At 35.8% G+C, this 23,239-nt stretch overlaps 1 protein-coding gene across 5 annotated transcripts in view; it reads left to right on the top strand.

Annotated features, from left to right (window-relative positions):
* Cdh10 (cadherin 10) overlaps positions 1-23,239 on the top strand; it is a 128,318-nt gene that overhangs the window by 81,365 nt on the left and 23,714 nt on the right. For 4 of the 5 annotated variants that reach the window (XM_052159616.1, XM_052159615.1, XM_052159612.1 and 1 more), the window contains 2 exons: positions 20,071-20,258; positions 21,728-21,981. In XM_052159616.1, coding sequence (XP_052015576.1) covers positions 20,071-20,258; positions 21,728-21,981 — 442 coding nt within the window. Of the gene's footprint in view, positions 1-20,070; positions 20,259-21,727; positions 22,003-23,239 lie in introns of all 5 variants that reach the window. The other variant, XM_052159613.1, reaches the window with a different exon arrangement.

Below are 23,239 nucleotides of genomic sequence, written 5' to 3'. Positions count from 1 at the left end.
TTGACCAGACTAGGGAAAAAAAGGGAAAGAAGAAAAGAAACACCTGAGACAAAAGGATTTTTTTTCTTAATGGATTTTAATATAAACAAACAAACACCCTGGTGAAAATATCTTAATGTCAATTTTCATGCAGCCTAGCATCAGTAGGCAGGGATACTATTTCTGCCTACAGAGGTGAGGTATTTTTTAAGAGTACATGCTTTAATACATTCAATTCCACTTTCTGGGGTTGGTAGCAGAAATGAGGCCTCAATACTAGAGACTAATTGTTTGATTAAGTGATCTGTATGTGGTCTGTGACTTGGATACAGTTTCTGAAGAGACTAGATGTGCCAGAACAGTATTGAGACTCTGGTAGAATGCAGTACAAAGCATCAGAGGATGAGATGAAAAACACCATTCTTCACAGGATATGCTGCAAATGGTTCCACATAATTCAAAAAGACCACCCATCCCTGCCCACGGGTCCCACATGGACAGAAGATGAAGGATGTGAATACTTTCACATCCTTCTCAATAATGAGTTTAGGATTCCAGGAATCCAGACTTCACAAAACCATTCACATTCACAAACAAATGAATTATAGGTAGTGTTGCACACATTTTAGACCGAAAAATCAAGAACTATTAACATATACATTTATGTATGTCAGACCACCTTAGCTAGACTTTTAAAAAGGGGGAGCTGTGGACTCCAAAGATTGGTTATGACACAGCTGCAAGGTTTGTTTGTTATATATGGTGTTATATAAACAAGCACAGAGTAATAGGAAAAGATAGGCTCATCATGTGAACTTCCAGTTCTATGATAAATGCACTGGAGTGATTGAATTAATTACACTCTGCACCACTTTTTCCTACAAGTTTCTGGGAATATTGTGAAACCTTTCTTACTTCATTAGTAAGTTCATTAGTTCAGAGATGAAATGCAAAGTATTTCAGAGGGAAGTTTTTATTTAGAAAAGTTATACATAATACATTTTTCAGTAGTGCAAATGAATTTAAAGGTTTTAATATCATCTCATTATATTTCTGTTTTAGATATTTCTAGTGTATTAATAGACAACTGAAATAGTGTATCAATAGTGTATTAATAGACAATTGAAAAACACTAGCAATTGGTATCAGAACCACTCAGAGTCTAGAAACAATTTAACAGCAAGCATGCTTGCATGTTTTATGTTAATTCTCTTTATTGACTAATGATTTTAACCCATTGGTTTAAATATGACTTATACACTTTGTTAAAAACCCTGAATGACAATATAAAATAATTATATACAGCATTTGTAAAGCATATATGTATTCCTGTAAATACATTCATTTAATCTTTTTGTTATGTATATGAGGTAGATATTGTAACTCCCTACCCATTTTGCGATTTGAAAACTGAAATTTATAAACTAATATTACTCTATTTGTAAAATGATCATAATTGTACTTTGGGAATATAAGAAAGATAATGAAAAGCCATTTAATTTGAAATTAAATTTGGTCCCTTTAAATGCTTCACCAAAATTGGTTTGTTAGAAACATTCTTTAACTTCTATTGTTCACTTTACCTTTTATTGAATCCCTGGCTCCATGTCTAATTTATGACTTATATAGTCAGTCAGCTTCAGACATGACACTAAAACATTTTAAAATATGGATACATTTTGGTAGAAAATGGAAATGTATGTTTTGGTGGTGGCATTTGTCTGATGCTAGAGAACCAAAATAAGGAAAGCACCTCTGGGTTCCCCATGTATTTTTGGCTGACAAATTAGTAGGCAATGTCTTTCAAGGAATTTTTCTATAATGTATATAGGGATTAAAGGCAGGTATATCACCGAGCTGTGAGACTGTCATAATCCCTGCCTGGTACAAGAGAGATTTGATTTAATAAGTGCTGATTTTCACTTTGTAAATAGAGTCAACCTCTCCTCTACTAAGAATCCCAAGGTAGTGCTGGCCCCAGGCTGATCTGCATATTTAAAGTTATCAAGTACTCTTTAACAAGAGCAGCTGTCATGTGTGTCCCAGAAAGACACTTCAAGAACACAAAGTTAAAGAGTCTTCTTTCTCTTTTCTATTATCTAGGAAATACAAATATAACTATATTTTAAACATTATAATTGTATTAGCATCATTTAATTTGATTTTAGCAATATATACTAAAATATCTTTTAATATTTGCCTGTTTATATTCTGTCATTTATATTTCTGTCTAAGTTCTTGTTGTTCAGGAATTAGAAAGAAATAACTCCAGTAAAACTTTTGTTTCAGTAAAAGGGGATTAAGTCCTATATCTAGGCCTTGACTGCCTAACAAGATTTATTCAGTAAACACTAGTAATTATAATAATTTTAAATTATGGAATGTGACACAGAATATAACTCTGAATTATTTGCATGTTGGTATGTTTACAGATGCTTTATCTTTCTCCTCCCTCATATTTATTGTGTATTTTCTCTAAGCTAGCTTTCTTTAGCTACTTTTCTTGCTAGAGAGATAACTCAGTGATTAAGAGATTTTCCTCATCTTTCATAAGATGAATTTAAGTTTCTAACATCCACTTGGTGGTGGCTCACAATTGCCTGTGACTCTTGGCTTTTACAAGAAGTTTCACACACATGCAAATAAATTTAAAATATCTTCATTTAATAAACATAAGTACATACATGATTTATGCATGTGAATATGAATAGAAATTAATAAAACATTCATGCTATATTTTGATTAATACCAAAAGCACACAATGACAATTTATTTGGAATGTAAAAAGATCAACCTAAATTGTTATTAAAAAGGCCTTCTAAAATATATTAAAGCTTTCCAAGGAGAAGATCAACAACAGAATGGCTGTTGTTATTGTTGTCATTGTTAGGGAAGACAAAATAAATAAAAGGTAGCTTTCAGTATCAGGTGTGTAATTTGACTTGGCTGGACCGGAGGGTTCAAGGCAACTAGAGTTGTGTCTGAAGTAATGCTGGAGGGAGGAGGGAAGTGAGATCACAGCATCTCTAAGTGTGTGATTCACAGGAGTGAGTAACCAGGTCAAGAGAAGATTTGAGAGATATAAAAGCAAAGGTACCAATTTAAAAAAAAAAAGTACTTTGAAGCTTTTGAAGCTTTCTACCAGAAAAGCTTCTTTGGGCAGAGGGAGGGAGCAGGGAGGGGCAGGTTGGGGGAGGGAGAGAGAATGACTTCAAGTTGAATTCCGATGTTGCAGAAAATACGGATTGTAAATATATAATAGTTGGAAAAAAATATAAATCTCAAATTTAAACGCCACTTAAGTAAATGACCATGTAACATGTCAGTGAAATCACACATTGAGGGTGGCAGAGCACAAGGAATTACCCGAGTTTTCATGTGTAGTGAAATACTATAATTTTTTAAGAGGAATCTGTGAAAGAAGCGATGTCTCTCTGGAACATCCTAGTTATTCCCCTGCAGATTGCCTTACACTAACCTCCTTAGCAGTTATCATAGGTCATAATGGGAATCAGAGTTCCTGTGTTATGCTGTCTTACAAAATTAACTCCGACAGCACTCTCTGTACGGGAAGATGGATATGAACTTGCTGTACAAATGTGTTTCTGGGAAACGGATAAAAAATTTCTATGTGAACATGTTAACGCTGCTCTTAAGGAGTTTTTAATCCAGGTGACATATAAAGGGGCTTCCCCAGTAAGTCCAGTACAGTCCTGTGTTAATGGCAGGAAGACAAACTTAAAGTTGATTCTAACCTTGCCTGTCTTGCATACTTTTATGTTTCTATGTGTTGCAGTGCTGTATATTGCTGCAATATACTGACAGACAGTTTCAATGAAATGTCGATAGATTCTACAGACTCGGGAGATCAATGGTAACCTATCTAAAGCTTTGCCTATCTAATGCCTTCCCCAAGGGCATGGGGAGGAAACGAAATATCCAGCATGGCTTTTTGCTCCAATTTAACTTAAATGCCCCAAACTAAGCTGGTGATCCTGTCTCCTGTGTTCACAGATTTAGTTTTCTGTCTCCTCTGGTGAGAGTCTTCAATTTGGAAGCCTTAGCAGTTTGTCAGTCTCCAGTGTGACTTTCAAGTCTCCTCTGCTTTCTCCTAAACGCCCATTTAGCACTGCATAATTTCCTTAACTACTCTGCATTGCCTCCAAGGAGCTCTATCTTGTTTTTAATTTCTTCCTGTTAAGCTCATTAGAAAACATCTTTTGAGCATTATACAATAGAATGGTTTATAAACGTGCATAATTGTGTCATTTTTCTTAAAGCAAGTATTGTTTGCGATTATTATACTGCACTGAGATGTTGCAACAAGATTACACACAAAGCAAGTAAAAAAATTAATGTTAAATTATTTTGTTGATTCGTATATGTGGAGCATTTTGAAAAACCTTCACCTTGGAAAATGGAAAGTTCTTATGTAAATGTGGTGGCAACAAGGGCAGAGAACAAAGGATAAAGAAAAATTATCTCTTTCAACCTCATTTTTTTTTTTTGTTATCAACAAAACAAAATAGCAGCTATTTGTTCTTAAGCTCCAAACCCGAAGAAAAGCAATTTGCCCTTGTCCCTTTCTGGGCTGATTTCTGGCATTTCATGTGTTGTTCTAAAGGATGTCACCTGTCACACCTGTTAGTCTGATCATGCGTTATCTAATGTCCCTTACTTAAATTGAACTGCCAATTATTTTTAATTTGGCCACAGAAAAAAAATTGCAATTTTTTTAATGCTGCAATATTGAAACACTGTCAGTTAAATGCACAGTAGAGCACGTGACCTTGGAAAACATTCTGTAGTACTGAAAACCCAGAAATACTTTGAGGGTGAGTCAAATCTTTGATAATGAGAGTTCTGGTGTCATGGGAGGTTTTCTGTATCAGGCTGGAAGTGCTCCATTTCATGGAACTACATGGGTTGCTCTGTTCTCTGGAAGTCCTCTTTGCAGCAATCCCTCTAGATTATTACTTGCGCAATGTACATGCTCATGCAGGCCCAGGTGCTCAAGCTAACAACCATTGGAAGAGCATACTCACCAGAAAGAAATATTTACTTGCCCTAGTCATTAAAAGAGAAGCAGATGATTCAAGCTGACACCTGGGAATGAATTTCAAACAACTATAAATTGGAATTGATAGAAAAAGCTAGCCACATAATTAAAACTCCATCAACTGAAAGATAAAAAAATAAATAGCATGCAAATAGATATCTTTAAAAGAAATGAAAAGAGATGGATGGTGGGGCTGTGTTCCTTTGCCTTCACCAGTGTGTACATAAAAATCTTTGCTTCCCTCCAGATTCTGTCTCTCGACTCACACGGAGATTAACGCAGGAAGGAGAGCAGACTGGCTCTCAATTAAAGCAGTATCAGTTTGTATGACAAACCGAGATGTTTGGATTCAGTATAAGCAACTAGGAAATAAATAGCAGAGTGTTAACGCACCACCCTTTCCTACATTTAATGCATACAAATGAACTTTTAAAATTTGATATAGTCCAAATAAAGATTGACCTAAAATTGGTTATGAACAAAAGGTATTTCCAAAGAAGGCATTCTAAAATTATGTATGCATAACACTGAATAAAAATGCTTCCCATGAGCTAAGGACTAATGTCATACAAAAGGCAGTTACTAAGAGTGTGGGCCAACATGTGGATCTTTTTTGGAAACTCTTTGATTTATTTGTCAGAACTAAATTTATACTTTTTTTTTTTTTAGAAAACTATGGAACACTTTGAAGACAATTTCCTTTGAGTACAGAAGGAAAATTAATGTATTGTATATTCATTTACATATACTTTCTGAAGGACAAAAACTGATGATAGGCAATATAATTATATCAATAAATTCAAAACAGTTGGGTGTATTTTAAACCAATAAAACATATTCCCTTTTATGCCTAAGTTGTTGAAGCTACTAAAAATTAGCATGAATAGTACTACCTCAACAGTATCTAACCTCATAATGAATATTGTCTCTAAGCAAACCAAAAAGTTAAACGAACTGATAACTTTCAATATTTGAACGGACATACAAGAACAAGTTAAAAGTGAAAAGACTTTCAGATCTAAGCACATGCTACTAGGCAGTCAAAGAAATCCAAGCCAAAAATAAAAATGTAGGACAAAGGCTCAGGTGCATACCCCTGGTGAAATCCACATGAAATTAAAGTTAATGGGACAAAGATTATTCTCTCTCTATTTTATCTTGCTCTTGGCTTCTTCTATCATCCCACTTCACGTCCTACACATAAAATGTGTGTTTGCACATGCATGCTTTTGTGCATGTGCTTTTGTGTATGTGTGTACATGTATGCATGCATGTGTGTGTGTGTGTGTGTGCATTGTGTGAAATATACGTGGGAATTCTGAATACAGGTGAGGCTATGCACACAAGGAGGTGAGCACAGATCCTGGGGCTCACTGTTTTTACTCTTTTTTTTCTTTTTTTTTAATATTTTTATTTTCTATATTCCTTGTTTACATTCCAAATGATTTCCCCTTTCCCAGAAGCCCCCTCCCCATATGTCCCATAAACCTTCTTCTGTCCATCCATTCTCCAATTACCTCCCTCCTTTTTCTCTGTCCTTATATTCGCCTCCAATGCTAGGTCAATCCTTTCCAGGATCAGGAGCCTCTTCATACTTCTTCATGGGATTCATTTGTTATGTGATTTGTGCCTTGGGTATTCAGAGCTTCTGGGCTAATTAATATCCACTTATCAGAGATTGTATTCCATGTGTGTTCTATTGTGATTGGGTTACCTCACTTAGGATGATATTTTCCAGATCAAACCATTTGCCTAAAAATTTTGTGAACTCATTGTTTCTAATTGCTGAGTAGTATTCCACTGTGTAAATATACCACATTTTCTGTATACATTCCTCCTTTGAGGAGCATCTAGGTTCTTTCTAACTTCTGGCTATTATAAATAAGGCTGCTGTGAACATAATGGAGCATGTGTCTTTATTGCATGCCGGGGAATCATTTGGGTATATGCCCAGGAGAGGTATAGCAGGGTCCTCTGGAAGTGTCATGTCAAGTTTTCTGAGGAACTACCAGACTGATTTCCATAGTGGTAGTACCATCTTACACCCCCACCAACAGTGGAGGAGTGTTCCTCTTTCTCCACATCCTCGCCAACACCTGCTGTCTCCTGAGTTTTTGACCTTAGCCATTCTGACTGGTGTAAGGTGAAATCTCAGGGTTGTTTTGATTTGCATTTCCCTAATGACTAATGATGGTGAGCACTTCTTGAGGTGCCTCTTGGCCAACCGAATTTCTTCAGGTGAAAATTCTTTGTTTAGATCTGTACCCCATTGTTGAATAGTGTTATTTGGTTCCCTGGGGTCTAACTACTTGAGTTCTTTGTATATATTGGATATTAGCCCTCTATCAGATGTAGGGTTGGTGAATATCCTTTCCCAATTTGATGGTTGCCATTTTCTCCTTTTAACAGTGTCCTTTGCCTTACAGAAACTTTGTAATTTTATGAGGTCCCATTTGTCAATTCTTGATCTTAGAGCATAAGCTATTGGTGATCTGTTCAGGAACTTCTCCCCTGTGCCCATGTCCTCAAGGGTCTTCCCCAGTTTCTTTTCTATTAGTTTCAGTATGTCTGGTTTTACATGGAGGTCCTTGATCCACTTGGAGTGAAGTTTAGTACTTGGAAATAAGAATGGATCAATTTGCATTCTTCTGCATGCTGACTTCCAATTGAACCAGCACCATTTGTTGATATTGAAGACCATTTTTACTCCATAGTGATCTGATAGGCATGGGATTAGTTCGATCTTCTTATATTTATTGAGGTCTGTCTTGTGACCATTTGATACGGTCGATTTTGGAGAAGGTACCATGAGGTGCTGAGAAAAAGGTATATTCTTTTGTTTTAGGATAGAATGTTCTATATTTATCTGTTAAATCTAATTGTCCAAAGCTTCAATTAGTTTCACTGTGTCCCTGTTCAGTTTCTATTTTCCTGATCGGTCCATTGAGGAAAGTGCAGGTTGAAGTTACCCACAATTATTGGGTTAGGTGCAATGTGTGCTTTGAGATTTAGTAAAGTTTCTTTTATGAATGAGGGTGCCCTTGCATTTGGGGAATAGATGTTCAGGGTTGAGAGTTCTTCTTGTTGTATTTTTCCTTTGACCAGCAAGAAGTGTCCCTCAGAGTCTCTTTTGATGACTTTGGGTTGATAGTCAATTTTATCTGATATTAGAATGGCTACTCCAGCCTGTTTCCTGAGACCATTTGCTTGTAAAATTGTCTTCCAGTCTTTTACTCAAAGGTAGTGTTTGTCTTTGACCCTGAGGTGTGTTTCCTGTATGCAGCAAAATGTAGGGTCCTGTTTACATATCTAGTCGGTTAGTCTATGTCTTTTTATTGGGGCATTGAGTCCATTGATGTTAAGAGATATTAAAGAATTGTGATTATTACTTCCTGTCATTTTTGATGTTATTTTTTAAATTTGATTGGTTAACTTCTTTTGGGTTTGATGAAAGAAGGGTATTATCTTGCTTTTGCCAGGGTGAAGTTTCCCTCCTTGTATTGCTGTTTTCCTCCTATTATCCTTTGTAGGGCTGGGTTTGTGCATAGATATTGGGTAAACTTGGTTTTGTCATGGAATATCTTAGTTTCTCCATCTATGGTGATTGAGAGTTGTGGTGGGTATAGTAGTTTTGGCTGGTGTTTGTGTTCTCTTAGAGTCTGCCTGAGATCTGTCCAGGATCTTCTAGCTTTCATAGTCTCAGGTGAGAAGTCTGGTGTGATTCTGATAGGTCTTCATTTATATGTTACTTGACCTTTTTCTCTTACTACCTTTAATATTCGTTCTATGTTTAGTCATTTGGGGTTTTGATTATTATGTGATGGGAGGTATTTCTGGTCCAGTCTGTTTGGAGTTCTGTAGGCTTCTTGTATATTTATGGGCATCTCTCTCTTTAGGTTAGGGAAGTTTTCTTCCATAATTTTATTGAAGATATTTGCTGGCCCTTTAAGTTGTAAATCTTCACTCTCATCTATGCCTATAATCCTTAGGTTTGGTCTTCTCATTGTGTCCTGGATTTCCTGGATGTTTTGGGTTACAAGCTTTTTGCATTTTGCATTTTCTTTAACTGTTGAGTCCATGGTTTCTATGGTATCTTCAGCATCTGAGATTCTTTCTTCTATCTCTTGTATTCTGTTGTTGATATTTGCACCTCTGTCCGCTGATTTCTTCCCAAAGTTTTCTATCTCCAAAGTTGTCTCCCTTTGAGTTTTCTTAGTTGTTTCTACTTCTGATTTTAGATCCTGGATGGTTTTGCTTAGCTCCTTTGCTTGCTTGTTTGTGCTTTCCTGTAATTCTTTAAGAGATTTTTGTGTTTCCTCTTTCATGACTTCAGCCTGTTGACCAAAGTTCTCCTGTATTTCTTTAAGTGATTTTTGTGTTTCCTCCTTAGTGTCTTTTGTATTTTCCTAAATTTCTTTCAATGATTTTTGTGTTTCCCTTGTAAGGGCTTCTAACTTTTGATCCATTTTCTCCTGAATTTCTTTAAGTATGTTTTTCATGTGTTCCTCTACAAGCATCATGGCCAGTGATTTTAAATCCAAATCTTGTTTTTCTGGTGTAATGGGGTATCCAGGACATGCTGTTAAAGGAGAATTGGGTTCAGATGCTGCCATATTGCCTTGATTTCTGTTAGTGATGTTTCTGCATTTGCCTTTTGCCATCTAGTTCTCACTGGTGTTATTTGGCCTTGTCAATGCTGGACTCACCAGTGCAAACTGCCTCTTCCCAGGTGGCCTCTGGTGGACAGCTGACCTCCTGCACTGCCTGGAGACAGGATGCTGTGGCCCAGGCTATTCAGATCCTGAAGCAGACACCTGAAGGCTCCAGCTGGGGCCTGCTGGACTCACCAGAGCACACTGACTCCTCCCAGCCAGCCTCCCAGGTGCCCCTCTGGCCTCTTTCAGGACCTGGAGATGTGGTATTGTAGCCCAGGCTGTTCTGGATCCCGAAGCGGAGATCTGAAGGCTCCTGCCAGAGGCCTTAGGACTGGAACCTAAGCTCTGTGCCACTGGAGCAAGCTGTGAGCTCCCAGTCTGCCTCCGGGTGCCCTGTTTTCACTCTTTACCTTGTTCTATGACATGGATTCTCTCTGAGCTTATATCAGCCAAAATGTCCCTCAGGCCTGTGCTCCTCATCCTCTTGGATTTATTGCCCTTTCACGTTTCCACATCCTTTCTGCATTTTCATCACCTTCCCAGAACCACTGTGCCATCTTCCCAGACTCCTTAACAAGAAAACTTAAATTCATTCACCTAAACAAAATACGTCTGTGCACACTCCAGAGTTCAGGTTTCATAATTTGAATCCTCACAAACATAATTCTTAAACTGCTACTAATTCAATGTGATGTAAGTTTGACCTACAGGTTTCTGAAGCACGTGTTCTTTTTATTTCCTGATAGTTTTGTAAAATGGGTACCTGTGCTCAAACTAGGTTCACAAATGCTGCTGTTTCATTTTCTCCACTGAGCAGGTCAGGTCCCCAACAGCAGCAGTCGTACCACCCTTTGTATGGCTAGCCTATCATGAGCTGAAAGATGTTTTTGGGTTTTTTGTTTGTTTTGTTTTTTTAAAATTTCTCCAGTTGGGGAAACTTCATGTCCTGGGCACCTTTCCCCCTTTTTTTTTTGTAGACAGTATACTCATGTATTTCTTGGACCTCTAGATCTTGATTTAGCTCTTTGTTTCCTGGGATACATTCCTTACCATGTTACTTAAAAAGAACCAAAAGGAATTGACTGAATATGAAACTCTCCTCCTTGGGGAATCAAATTTAATTAATATGGTGGTTAGAGTAAACATTCAAGGGCCAAAATAATTTTATCATCATATTTCCATGACATTACTAATTTTCTAGGATGCTTTAAAAAATGTCCCAGTGACAGTTGAGTTCATTCCCTCTTGTAATTCTAAGTTATATATTAGTTTTATTTACCCTCTAGCTCACTTACTCTCTCATGGCCTACTGTTAATATTAGGCTGATCCCTCTGCTATTTTTTTTTTGCTTCGGTGATTATTTTTGATATTATAATTTCATTACATTTCTCCCTCTCCTTTCTTCACTCCGAACTGTCACATATATCCTACCTTCCCCTCCTTTAACTTCAGAGCCTCTTCTTTTCTTTCTTTTTGTACTAGCTATTTGTATGTATATATGTGTTTGTATGGACATATTATTCCTAAATATAAGCACTTTGATCCATCAGGGCTGACTGTTTGGCACTAGATACTAATGGAGTGCTTTTCCCAGGGAAGACCATCTCTTCCATTCCCAGATTTCTTTCAATTTCTTGTACTCCTTGGTATAGAGTTGGGGCTTTATGGACGTTATTAGCATGATCACTATTTTTGCAATAGTGTTTTGGATCTATATCAAATAGGTCAAACCATACAAAATTAACTGTTCTCATGTTTTTAGAGCAAGTTCCTTTTATTGTTGGAGGCTCACAAAGATAGTTTCACAGTAGAGAAAATGTATTGGTTTTTATATTTCAGAAACATGAATTTTCAATTTTGCGTCATTATCAGGTACCTACTAGTCATTCACCGTTTTTTACACATAAAGATAGGTGAAAGCATTGCTTTCCGGATAGGAGTGGAATGCATGTTTATGTGCTTGGCTATTCATTCACTTGATTTTGATATTTTGATTTTCTGGATTTGGTTTCATTATTATTTGTAAAACAACAATTCTGTGCTTTGTCTCTACAGTTGTGTGTTTGCAGATCTAATGCTTGGTAATTGTAAGGTATTTATTCCCACAATATATATTCCCATTGTCTTTTCCTTTTGTGAGTTGATTTCCAGTCTCTTACTATGGAGAATGCCAACTGTTACCTTCTTTGAAATACGTAATTTATACACTCAGTAACCTGGGTTCTTTACAGTTATGGCTTCAATATTCAGATTCTTGTTGTAAATAGCACTTATAGCCTCCTGACAGATATGCACAAAGCTCAGGTGATGTGCACCCAGGGAGCTGACAGAGCTGGGTCACTCAGGAAACCTATACAACCAAAATCCCTGTGCCTAAGTTACCTTCTGTTAGGCTGTAAGGGGTCACAGTCTTGTACAAGGTACTTTTCATGTAAACTTTGTCAATGGATGCTTCTACTTATAAAAATCTAAGGCTTGAAAAAAATTTTTCAAATCATTGTTTTAATTTGTAATTTCATCATTCTGGTTTGGCACACTTGTGTCTATTTTTATGGTTTATGCCTCTGTAAATGATTTCCCACATCAAACCTAATTTTTCTACTTGGCCATCTGCATTTGTTGTTCTTTGGGCTTTTAGCATATGCTTGTTAATATAGGCACTAAACTATATTCTCATCATGTATAAAATGTTTTATTTCATTGCGTTATCTTTTATTTATAAAAAAATTTAGAGTGTGGAATGACTTATTCATATTCCTAATTTTTATTTTACCAGATCTTACCAGATTTTATCATTCGTAACTGGCAATCAGAAATACATTGACTTATATTCTTATAAATTAATTTACATGTTTTAGAAGCATTGGGTAGATGTGTGTGTGTGTGTGTGTGTGTGTGTGTGTGTGTGTGTGTATTTGCTGGATTGTTGCAGATGGAATTCTTGTAGGCATAAGACAGGCTCAGTATGTTAACTAAAATTGTGGATGCCCCTAAAACTAAAAATGTAAGTGACTATATATGTATGTACATATGTGTATTATATATATATTTATATTTTATATATATGTGTGTGTGTGTGTGTGTGTGTGTGTGTGTCCAGAAAGCATTTGGCCTATTGTCCTATTTCTTAAAATTATTTCTTCTTGTTTTTAAAATTTATTTCTTATTGTTTGATGGTTTCAAACTTTTTAAAGACTTTTATTGGTCTCAAATTTAAAAATATAATTATTATTTTTTCCTTTCTCATCTTTCTCTAACCCCTCCCATGTCACCGTTATGTAGCCTTCTTTGAGGTACATCATGGGAGGTGACTTTGAGGTTTCTAAAGCCTATGGCAAGCCCAGTCTCTGTTTCTGTCTCTCTCTCTCTCTCTCTCTCTCTCTCTCTCTCTCTCTCTCTCACTCACTCTGTGTGCATGTTTCTGCCTGTTTCTCTCTGTGTCTCTCTCTTCTATCTCTGTCTCTGTCTCTCTGTCTCTCAGTCCCTCTCTCTCTCTTTCTCTGTCTCTCTCTCTCACCCTCTCTCTCTTTCTCTGTCTCTCAGTCTCTTTCTCCCTCTCTCTGTCTCTCTCTGTCACTCTGTGTGCATGTCTCTGCCTGTTTCTCTCTGTGTCTCTGTCTCTTCTATCTCTGTCTTCATCTCTCTGTCTCTCTGTCACTCTGTCTCTCTGTCTCTATCCTCTGTCTCTCTCTCTCTATTTCTGCCTCTTTATCTCTCTCTCCCTCTCTCTTGAATTTGTGGCCTCCAGTTTTTCCTTATTTGATATTACATCTAATGTGTTTGTGTGTGTGTTAAAATTCTTTACTTTTGTGGCTTTAAGTTTGAACTCTGTCCAACTAAATGTTGAGAGTTAAAATATACTTCTCCCACCTTATAAATGACCTTTAGTTTTTTTTTTTTCAAAAGAAAGCTCCTGAAGACTGAGGGGTAAGAAACCACCAAGAAGGGACCCCCAGGTAGTGTGGCAGCAGTCTTTTCTTGCTAATGCACAGACTCTGTCTGAAGTAATTTTAGACTGCTTTAAAACCCTGCTCCCAACCTATTGTACATGCACCAGTTATTCTGCTTCCCTCATAGTTAAAACTATCTGTGTCTGTAACAATCTAATAGGCCAGGTTATCTGAGACCATGCTGTGAATTTGAAACACTGCATTTAGAGGCCAGTCTGCATACTATTCTTTACATTTCATACAAAACATTTTGTTCTCTCCAGGGTACCCTAAATAGGCCTAGAACTCATGACAATCTCCTTACCTTATCCTCCCAAGTGTTCCGTTTCTAGCTATGAGCCAAGATATCCGGCTACTCTGATCTGACTATGGAGTCTATCTGCTACCTCAGTAACTTTCTTGTAGGTTTTAAGGACTTGACCATTGTTTATAGCTTCACGGATCTATCAAAATGAAGATAATTTTATTTTAGTATAGCAAACAGCCACAAGCAACAATAATCTGTCTACTTCTCAGGCTCCTCATTTCATTGCAGTTTGAGAACTATATTATTTTATTACATATATGATATATACCAAGATATATATCATATATATGCCTTTGTATCACATAAATACATTAATCACATTTTCAGTTAAAAGACCAGACTAAATTATTAAGCTAACACTGTAAAAGTACAAACCCATTTTAATGGCTTTAATGAATGAATCTTTTATTTTCTTAATACTTATCTAATTTTGTAGCCTCTGGCTACAATTTGGTTAGGTTTTAATTCTTTTATTGTTCTATAATCTAATTATTCTTTGGGAGTTCATTTAGTTCGGTTCCATGAAGAAATCCTTGTCTTTTTTATTTTTCAAATCCTCAGATTTAAAACCTATAAGACTTAATCAGGACTATGTTAACAGTACAAGTGGAACAAACACCAGAATTAGTGAACAATATTTGAGAAGAAAGATTCGAATGCTAATATCATGAAATTCTCCACTCAGCAATAACCTTCAGTAGTAGTGTATAACTGATGCTCACAAAATGAGATGTCAAAGCATGTTCCATTGAGCCTCTTAACCTCCTACTGGGTTGCCTCCTGTAGTCATGATTTGAGTATATGTGCCTGCTCTTGCTGTAGCACGTTATGCCATATTTGGTTGATGTCCTTGGAAGGTGTGATCGTTTGTGAGAGGAAATGAAGAGAGCTGGGATCTGGGAAAAGAGGAGAGTGAAAGATAAAGCCTGGGAGAGGAGCATTCTGGGTGAGAGCGGCAGTTACGTTGCAGTATACGAGAGATCAATAAATTAAAAAGGAAAAACCTGAATAAAGGGAAATTTATTTATTTATTTATTTATTTATTTATTTATTTATTTATTTATTTATTTTTGGTTTTTTCGAGACAGGGTTTCTCTGTGTAGCCCTGGCTGTCCTGGAACTCACTCTGTACACCAGGCTGACCTCAAACTTAGAAATCCACCTGCCTCCGCCTCCCATGTGCTGGGATTAAAGACATGTGCCACCACTGCCCGGCTGGAAATTTAATTTTTTAAAAGAAGTCTAGTGTAGCAATATTCTGACTTAAGAACTCCTATGCTGTCATATGATTGTATCAGCTTTTTTTACTTATTGCTAAGCATAACATTGAAAGTCCTTTTTCGCAGAAATGTACACGTGGCTTTTTTTGAAAGATAAGATGGTATGCTGAAAGATGGTAAATAAGTGCTATTGAAATTATCTTCTCAAAATGTATTAGAATTTTTTTCAAGTAGGTATAAGTATCTTCCTTTTGTCTTTAACGTATTTATACAGCATGGGTCAGGAATGTAATGCTCTGTGATTCTAGAACACTGTACTTCTTTAAATTTTTCTGAATTATTTTTGGTAAACTATAACTATATGAATACCTACTTGATTTCATGTCTTGGGCAGTATACTTATTAGAACAATCTAAAATACCTTCTTCCAAAGATTCCGGTAATTATGGAAAAAATATGAGAAAAAACTAAAGACAAACGGGCAATTTACCAATGTCAAATCTAGAAGAATTGTAATAGGAAATTGTAGTATTCTATGGGGTAGAGGGAAAAAATGAAAAAAAATATAAAAGCAACTCTTTTTGAGGCCTAACTGGTTATGAATAATCTCTATAATTACAAAACAAACAATAATGGATGGGGCAAAAGAAAGCTTTCTTTCATAGAATTCCAAATGATAATATGAAGCTATAGAAAAATCAAGATCACCATCATTCATCCTGATTAATAATGTTGGCTATGTCACTGATTGATGCAGATTAAGGTGAAGATTTTTTGATGAGACATAACAATATTTGTAAATTCAAGGCATTGTCCATAAGAGAGCCATCAATTACATACATTATAAATAAATGCATATTAACTTGATAGAGAAAATTAGCAAGGACAGAGTAAGCAAGTAATCAGCAATCACTTCCTCAGTCATAAGCAACTCAACACCATATGATTCAGTTAAACAGTAGTGGAGAATGTTAGAAATATTTACATTTACAAAGTATAGTTTTGAGAAAGGAGAAAGGCATAAAATGCTGTTTTAGAAGTATCTGAAAAGGAAAACAAAGACAGTTCAGATCACAATTATTAAATATATGTTTATTTAGAGATGTCTTTAAAAATATGTTAGCTAGTTTGTGGGGTTTGTGTGTGTATGTGTGTGTGTGTGTGTGTGTGTTTACAACTTCATGATTCTTTGTTTTTATTTTAACTCTTATTTTTTGGTTATTTAGTTAGTTTCTTTTGTCATAATCTTATGCTTAATACTCCAGCTATTAATTTTTTTCTTCTCTGTTCATAACTGTGTAAAGTACATTCTCTGTACATACCTTTCTCTTCTATGTAGTCCTGTTTTCTCTCTGCAGAGTGTGTTTAGACTCCTTTAGTACATCCCTTACAAGCTGTTTGGATTTTTTTGCTAATTGTTGTTTGAATTTTTTTCTAATTGTTGTTTGGATTTTTTTTTATTTTTTATTGGTTATTTTATTTATTTACATTTCAATTTTTTGTTTCTTCGAGGGTTTCTCTGGGCTCTTACACAGAGATCCATCTGTCTTTGCCTCCCAAGTGCTGGGATTAAAGGTGTGTGCCATCATGCACAACTTTATTTACATTCCAAATCTTATCCCTCTTCCCAGTTTTTCCTCCCCAAGCCCCCTATCCTCTCTTCTCTCTCCCTGCCTTTGGGAGCTTACTCCCTTACTATATAGGCTCCTGTCTTAGCTGCCTGGGTTTGGTGCCTTATTTACAAAATATAAAAGTTAATTTTCTCTTGTTTTAAATTTTTCAGGTTGTCTTTTGATCTCATGTTTATGTGTAATGTGCATATTTGTGTGTTTACAATGAGGAGACATAAGCACATGTGCGCATGTCCTCAATTACATACCTGTCTTTCACTAACTTGGTCTCTATTCTGTAATGTAAGTGCTTTAACCAATAAGCCTTCTCAAAATTCTAGTTGTGTAATAAAGACTGCATTGTGGACTTTGATTTTTTTAAGCATTGATTCAATTTAGAAAGATGTAGGACCTCATAAACTAATTATGAGACGTCTATACAATAGTCAACTACTATATCTAAATTACAGATAAATGTTTATATTGACAACAAAAGTCAAAAGAACCCAGTGGGAATACAATACTGAAAAGAAATACTCAAAGTCTACTTCATTTTATACTTTCATGATTCACAGATGGAGAATAAGTGGTAATCAATACAATGGAAAGAAAGAGTACCAACAAGTTCTGGTTTTGATGTTTTTTCATCTACTATACGGTGACTTTATAGCAAGTTTGCATTTAAACAGATACCAGAAGGAGAGTTCTAACTTGAGGCCCTGGGCAGCTCAGGGCTCAGGGGTTCCAGAGGGTAAAAAAAAAAAAGATTAGGAGGAAATAGCACCAGTAGGAGAGTAGCCAAGTCAGGAGTGAAATCTTGCTGTCTCCATTGGGATTCATAGACCATGATGGATGAGACTACAGAGCTCCAACATTATGTTGTATAAAAAAGTCACTTGTAGCATGGTTATCTTACACTTTATGACCAATGACTAATTATAAGTAATTAGCATTCATGTTTTTCTGGGTCTATGTTATATCACTCAGTATGATATTCTCTAGTTCCAACCATTTGTTTGCAAATTTCATGATGTCTTTAATTTTAATTGTTGAATAATATTTAGTTATGTGGTGTATCACTTTTTGTTTATCCATGCTTCAGTTGTGGGACATCTAGGTAATTTCTAGTTTCTGGCTTTTATGAATAAAGCTGCTATGAACATAGCTGAACAAGTGTCCCTGAGGTATAGTGGAGACTCTTTTGGATAGGCCCAGGAGTTGTACAACTGGTTCTTGAGGTAGAACTATTTCCAATTTTCGGAGAACCTGCAAAAAGGTTTCCACAGTGGTTGCAAAAATTTGCATTCCCACCAGCAATGGAGGAGTGTTCCCCTTGTGCCACAGCTTCACCATCATTTTCTGTCAACTTGTTTTTTTGTTTTGTTTTGTTTTGTTTTCATCTTAGCCTAAAAGATGCACAGGGATAAAAATGAAGTGGAGTTTGAGGGAACAACCAATGCATGACTGGCCGAAATTGAGACCCATCTCATGGGAGAGAGCCAACCCCTGACAATATTAGTGATATTCTGCCATGCTTGTAGACAGGAGCATAGTATAACTGTCTCCTAGGAAGCTTTGTCCATGAGCATATGGAAACAGATGTAGATACCCATGTAGAGACAAACATCAGAAGGAGCTCAAGGATTTTGGGGAAAAATAGGGCGATAGATCTGAGCAAGCCAGAGGGATTAAGGATACCACAAAAAAGATTCTGCTAATCTGAGCTCATGGGGGCTTCAAGAGACTTAACCACTAACCAATGCCAATGCACAGGCTAGATCAAGGTCCCCCAAGCATTTGTTGCAATTGTATAGCTTGATCTTTGTGTGGGTTCCCTAACAATTGAAGCGGGAGGTGGGGAGGACTGTCTCTGTTGTCTGCCATTGGATCCCATTCCCATAGCTGGACTACATGGCTGGCCTCAGTTGGAGAGCAGGTGCTTAGTCCTGCTCAGATGTCCCAGGGTGGAGTGTTAACCTAGTGGACTTTCCCTTCTCTGATGAGAAAGGAATGGGGTAATGGGATGAGGTATTTGTAAGGGCGGGACTGGGAGGAGAAGAGGGAGGGGGCATAATTGGGATGTAATGTGAATAAAAAATAAACTTTGAAAAAACAACAAAAAATCTCACTTGTGCTGAGGACCCTTTTATAGAATTACATTGCCCCTGAAAGACACATTTCAGGAACTTTTTTTTTTGTTTCAATTTGGTGACCTCAATGATAATATCTTAGGGTAATGGGGAAAGAAGTTATCATACACGAGTTAATATGAGAGAAATACAAAAAGTGACATAGAAAATTTATTTTACCCAGAAAAAAAATATTTAAGGTTTTCTTTACTGCAAATCTTTCATGGAACTAAAGGTAAAAGGCCTCAAGAAAGAAATACTAAGGCAATAATACCAGGATAATTTAACATGTCTAGACCTTATTGTGTATACTAAAGAGAATTAAACTTCATGGGCACGTAGGTGCAATAATCAGAAGTGTGCTTGCAGCCGATTAACCATTCAGAAATTATAGTTTACGACCAGGTGTTAAAATATAAATCTCATTAGTGGTAGGGGAGGTTCTTGCTGGCAGCATATACAGGTATGCCAAGGACTTAGACACATCCATGTTTTACTGCACAATGAGAGAGTCTTTCTTCAGAATCTAGTGTACGTACTCCGTGAAGTGCATCTTTTTATTTCCAACAGAGGCTGTTAATTATTTTTGTTGTCACAAATACAAACTAGATCCTTATACATTGTGAGTGATTCTGTGTGATTCCAAACTGTTTTGATCTCCAGGTAAAGGAGGAGATGTAAATAGCTTCACATAGCATGGGAAAATATTAAGTACAAATATTCACTGTGCAACGGGTGATTTGTTCAGATTATGTAAACACATCCATGTGCCTTTTGGGACCCAAACACTACTGAAATAAAATAAATTAGTTTTCAAATTCAGAATTCCTGATACTATTAGCAGTTGATAATATTCAGAATGCCATATACAGGACAGTACCATGAAGCCCCACATTTTTCTCCTAGTTTTTGTAAGTGTGCTCAAAGTATTAATTTCTCAACATCTAACAGAACATAAATTATACAATATCATTTTACATGCACTTTACTTTGAATATTCTCTAAAAATTCTTATATATGCATATTTGTATACATAAATATGTGTATTGACATAAATGTGTATATATATGTATACCTGGTAATGATGTAATATATATACACACATATATATTACGTGGGTATGCATGTTAGCATTTATACATTTTTGTTGTTCTGTACAGACACCATCCATCTTCGAGTTCTTGAGTCCTCTCCAGTTGGCACGGCCGTGGGAAGTGTGAAAGCCACCGATGCTGACACGGGGAAAAATGCTGAAGTGGATTACCGCATTATTGATGGAGATGGCACAGATATGTTTGACATTATAACTGAGAAGGACACACAGGAAGGCATCATCACTGTGAAAAAGGTGTTCAGATTCTCTGAAAACGAGTATCTCTGTTGGGAGAGTAGATATTTCATTGTGTACTATTTGCTCTTACATTAGCTGTGAAAGGAAACTACATGGGTGTGTTTAGTTGGGCTTTCATTACATGTAAATGAGAAGGCTCTAGTATGAAAGAGCTCTTTAGACATTTTGAATATATGCCCTTATTTGTAACATGAAACCTGAGATTTGAAAAAGAAAACATCACGTTAATATATGTGTGATTATATTTCTTAGCCATGTTATTAAAAGCCCACTGTAAAAATGATGTTTTCCTAAAGAGCAGTTAATAACTAATAATGACATTATATCATCACAGTCGGGGGCATAAAAATAGCATGCTATCCAGATGTAGGAGCCAATAATTAGAGTTGCTAATAAAAAGAGACAGAATGGATTGGAACATAATTTAATTGTTCACATTTTCCCTTCTGCTATATAAATTAAATTTCTCTGCTAACATATGCTCAATGATGGAATTTAGAGGTAGCCAGGTTTTATTGCAGTTGGCTCCATCATTACAAGAAAAATAAGGCAAATTTCTATTTAGATCCAAGTGAAATGTCATGAGAAAGGTAACTTTTGAGGTATTGGTAACTAATACAATTATCTTGGGATGCCATTGAAGGCAAAGGACACACAACCAATTATTACTCCAAAGGACAAGAAATGCTAAAAAGTCACTTTTTTCTCATTTTAAGGAAGTAACAATAACTAACCAGGAAGTAGCAATAATTCACACAGAATCTTTGGCTTTCTTGCATGAAAAAAACGTAGAAAAATTGAGCAAGGAATGTTTTGTGCAATATTTATAGGTCAAGGAATTATATTTAAAATTTGTGATGTCTAAATTGCCTCAACAACAAACATTCCTTTTGTTTTATAATACAACATGAAATTATATTTTCATAAAGTTGATATAATATTTCTTCCTTCACTTTATAGTATTTTGTGTATCTTGAATATGCCTTATAACTGCTGTAGCTTTATTAGAGTTTGAAATCCCATAAAGGATCTTTATAGTTAAATGAAACCATTACATTGATGGAAATACTTTAACACAGATTTGTAAATGTCCCAATTTTTAAATTGTTGCCTTAAAAAGCTGATGTGTAACCTGTATGTCATCAAGTACATATACAACATAGAAGGCCACAACTTATCAACCCATTTTTTTGGATGAAATACTGCCCTTATGAGATAACTTTAAAATTCATCCAAGTTTGTAGAATAATCCAAATATTCTTCTATGTTCCAAAGCATTAAACAACAACATTTATCAATATTACAGAAATCAAGCCTAATTATTATTAATAATAATTATTATTATTGATTATTAATTATTATTATACTAATAAACAACTTACAGGATATTAAAGTCCTGGTGAAACTTGGGAACAGCAGATATTCCATTGCCCCAAATCTAACTAATGACTTTTGCCTTTGAACAGCCTCTTGACTATGAGAACCGAAGACTATATACTCTAAAGGTGGAGGCAGAAAATACCCATGTGGATCCACGTTTTTATTATCTAGGGCCATTCAAAGATACTACCATCGTGAAGATCTCCATAGAAGATGTGGACGAGCCTCCTGTTTTCAGTCGATCCTCCTATCTGTTTGAGGTTCACGAGGATATTGAAGTGGGCACGATCATTGGTACTGTCATGGCAAGAGATCCAGACTCAACTTCCAGCCCTATCAGGTATTTCTGTCACTATTTATGATGAAAAGAAACAGAGTAGAAAGGCATAGAGGGAACAAGAAATTCTCATTGCTTACAAGAGTTTCTCTGTAAATTCTACCTAATTATGGTGTTCACAGAGTTGAGGGGATGTGTGGATTGAATGTCTTGGGCAACACATATCCCAGCTTTACGGTTTTCTGTGTTTTGCCTTTTCCATCATGTTAATGGATTATTTTATGTGTTCTAGTCATCAAAATGCTGATTATTTTGATCACTGATACAGATCAAAGATACAGAGTTGAATATGTAGTATAGATTGGTATCATCTATCCATAGCTTAAAGTAAAATTTTCTTCCAGTTTTGTTTCATTGTTGTATGGTGGTTTTCTTTTTGTTTTGTTTGTTTTCTTTTTTACAGCTCTTTTTAAAAACATTTGAAAATTCCAGAAACTGCAGAATAATTTCTGCACTTTCTTTGCTTTACTTTCTATGCAATTTTAAAGGCATAAGGTATGGGGTTGATACATCAGAGAGAACTGGATTAAAAGCTTTCATTGGCATTTTTGCTGGTACATCAAAGAAATACAAGTATCTGTGTGCTTTGTTCAGCCTGAAAATGAGCATTTCCTTGAATCTGTTAGTCTGTTGTGGGTTTGGGATTTCATTCTTCTACCTAATTCACAGAAATCTGAATTCGCATCCATATGACCCAGTCAAGTATGAGTTCAAATGTATGTTTTGTAACTGCTTAGTGAACTCTGAAGAATTATTCAGTTTTAAAATGTGAAGAACCTTCAGTTTCATCTTTCGTGGGACTCTTGAGTGTTCTCAAGTGAACAATTCCGTTTTCTCTGCCAGTCTTCAAGAGTAATTGTACCAGGCAGAAAGTAATATATTTCTCTATGTAATTTATTCATATAGTTTATGCAAATACTTGTTTTATATTCATGCATTCCCCACAAGTTCTGTACTGGCAGGAAAAAGATAAGTGTACATGATGATCACACTGTGCTCCCATCTGCCACCTGAACGTTGCTATAAAGGATTTTTTTCTAGATGCTTTATCAATATTGTTGTTTAATTTTTTTTCTTTAAATTTTCTTAAAATTACTGTTAAAGATATTTAACTTTCCCCACTAAATACTTAATATTTTCTTGCCAGAGATAAAATTGGAGTAGTCCATGCTCTTGATTCCAGCTTTCAAAACAGATTTTAAAATATGACATGTGGGTTTTGCCTGTTGGTTTGAAATAGTTTCATGTAACACATATTGAT

The sequence above is a fragment of the Apodemus sylvaticus genome, chromosome 16 (genome assembly GCF_947179515.1).
Source record: "Apodemus sylvaticus chromosome 16, mApoSyl1.1, whole genome shotgun sequence".
Taxonomy (NCBI): domain Eukaryota; kingdom Metazoa; phylum Chordata; class Mammalia; order Rodentia; family Muridae; genus Apodemus; species Apodemus sylvaticus.
This window is presented reverse-complemented; position numbering and strand designations above follow the sequence as displayed.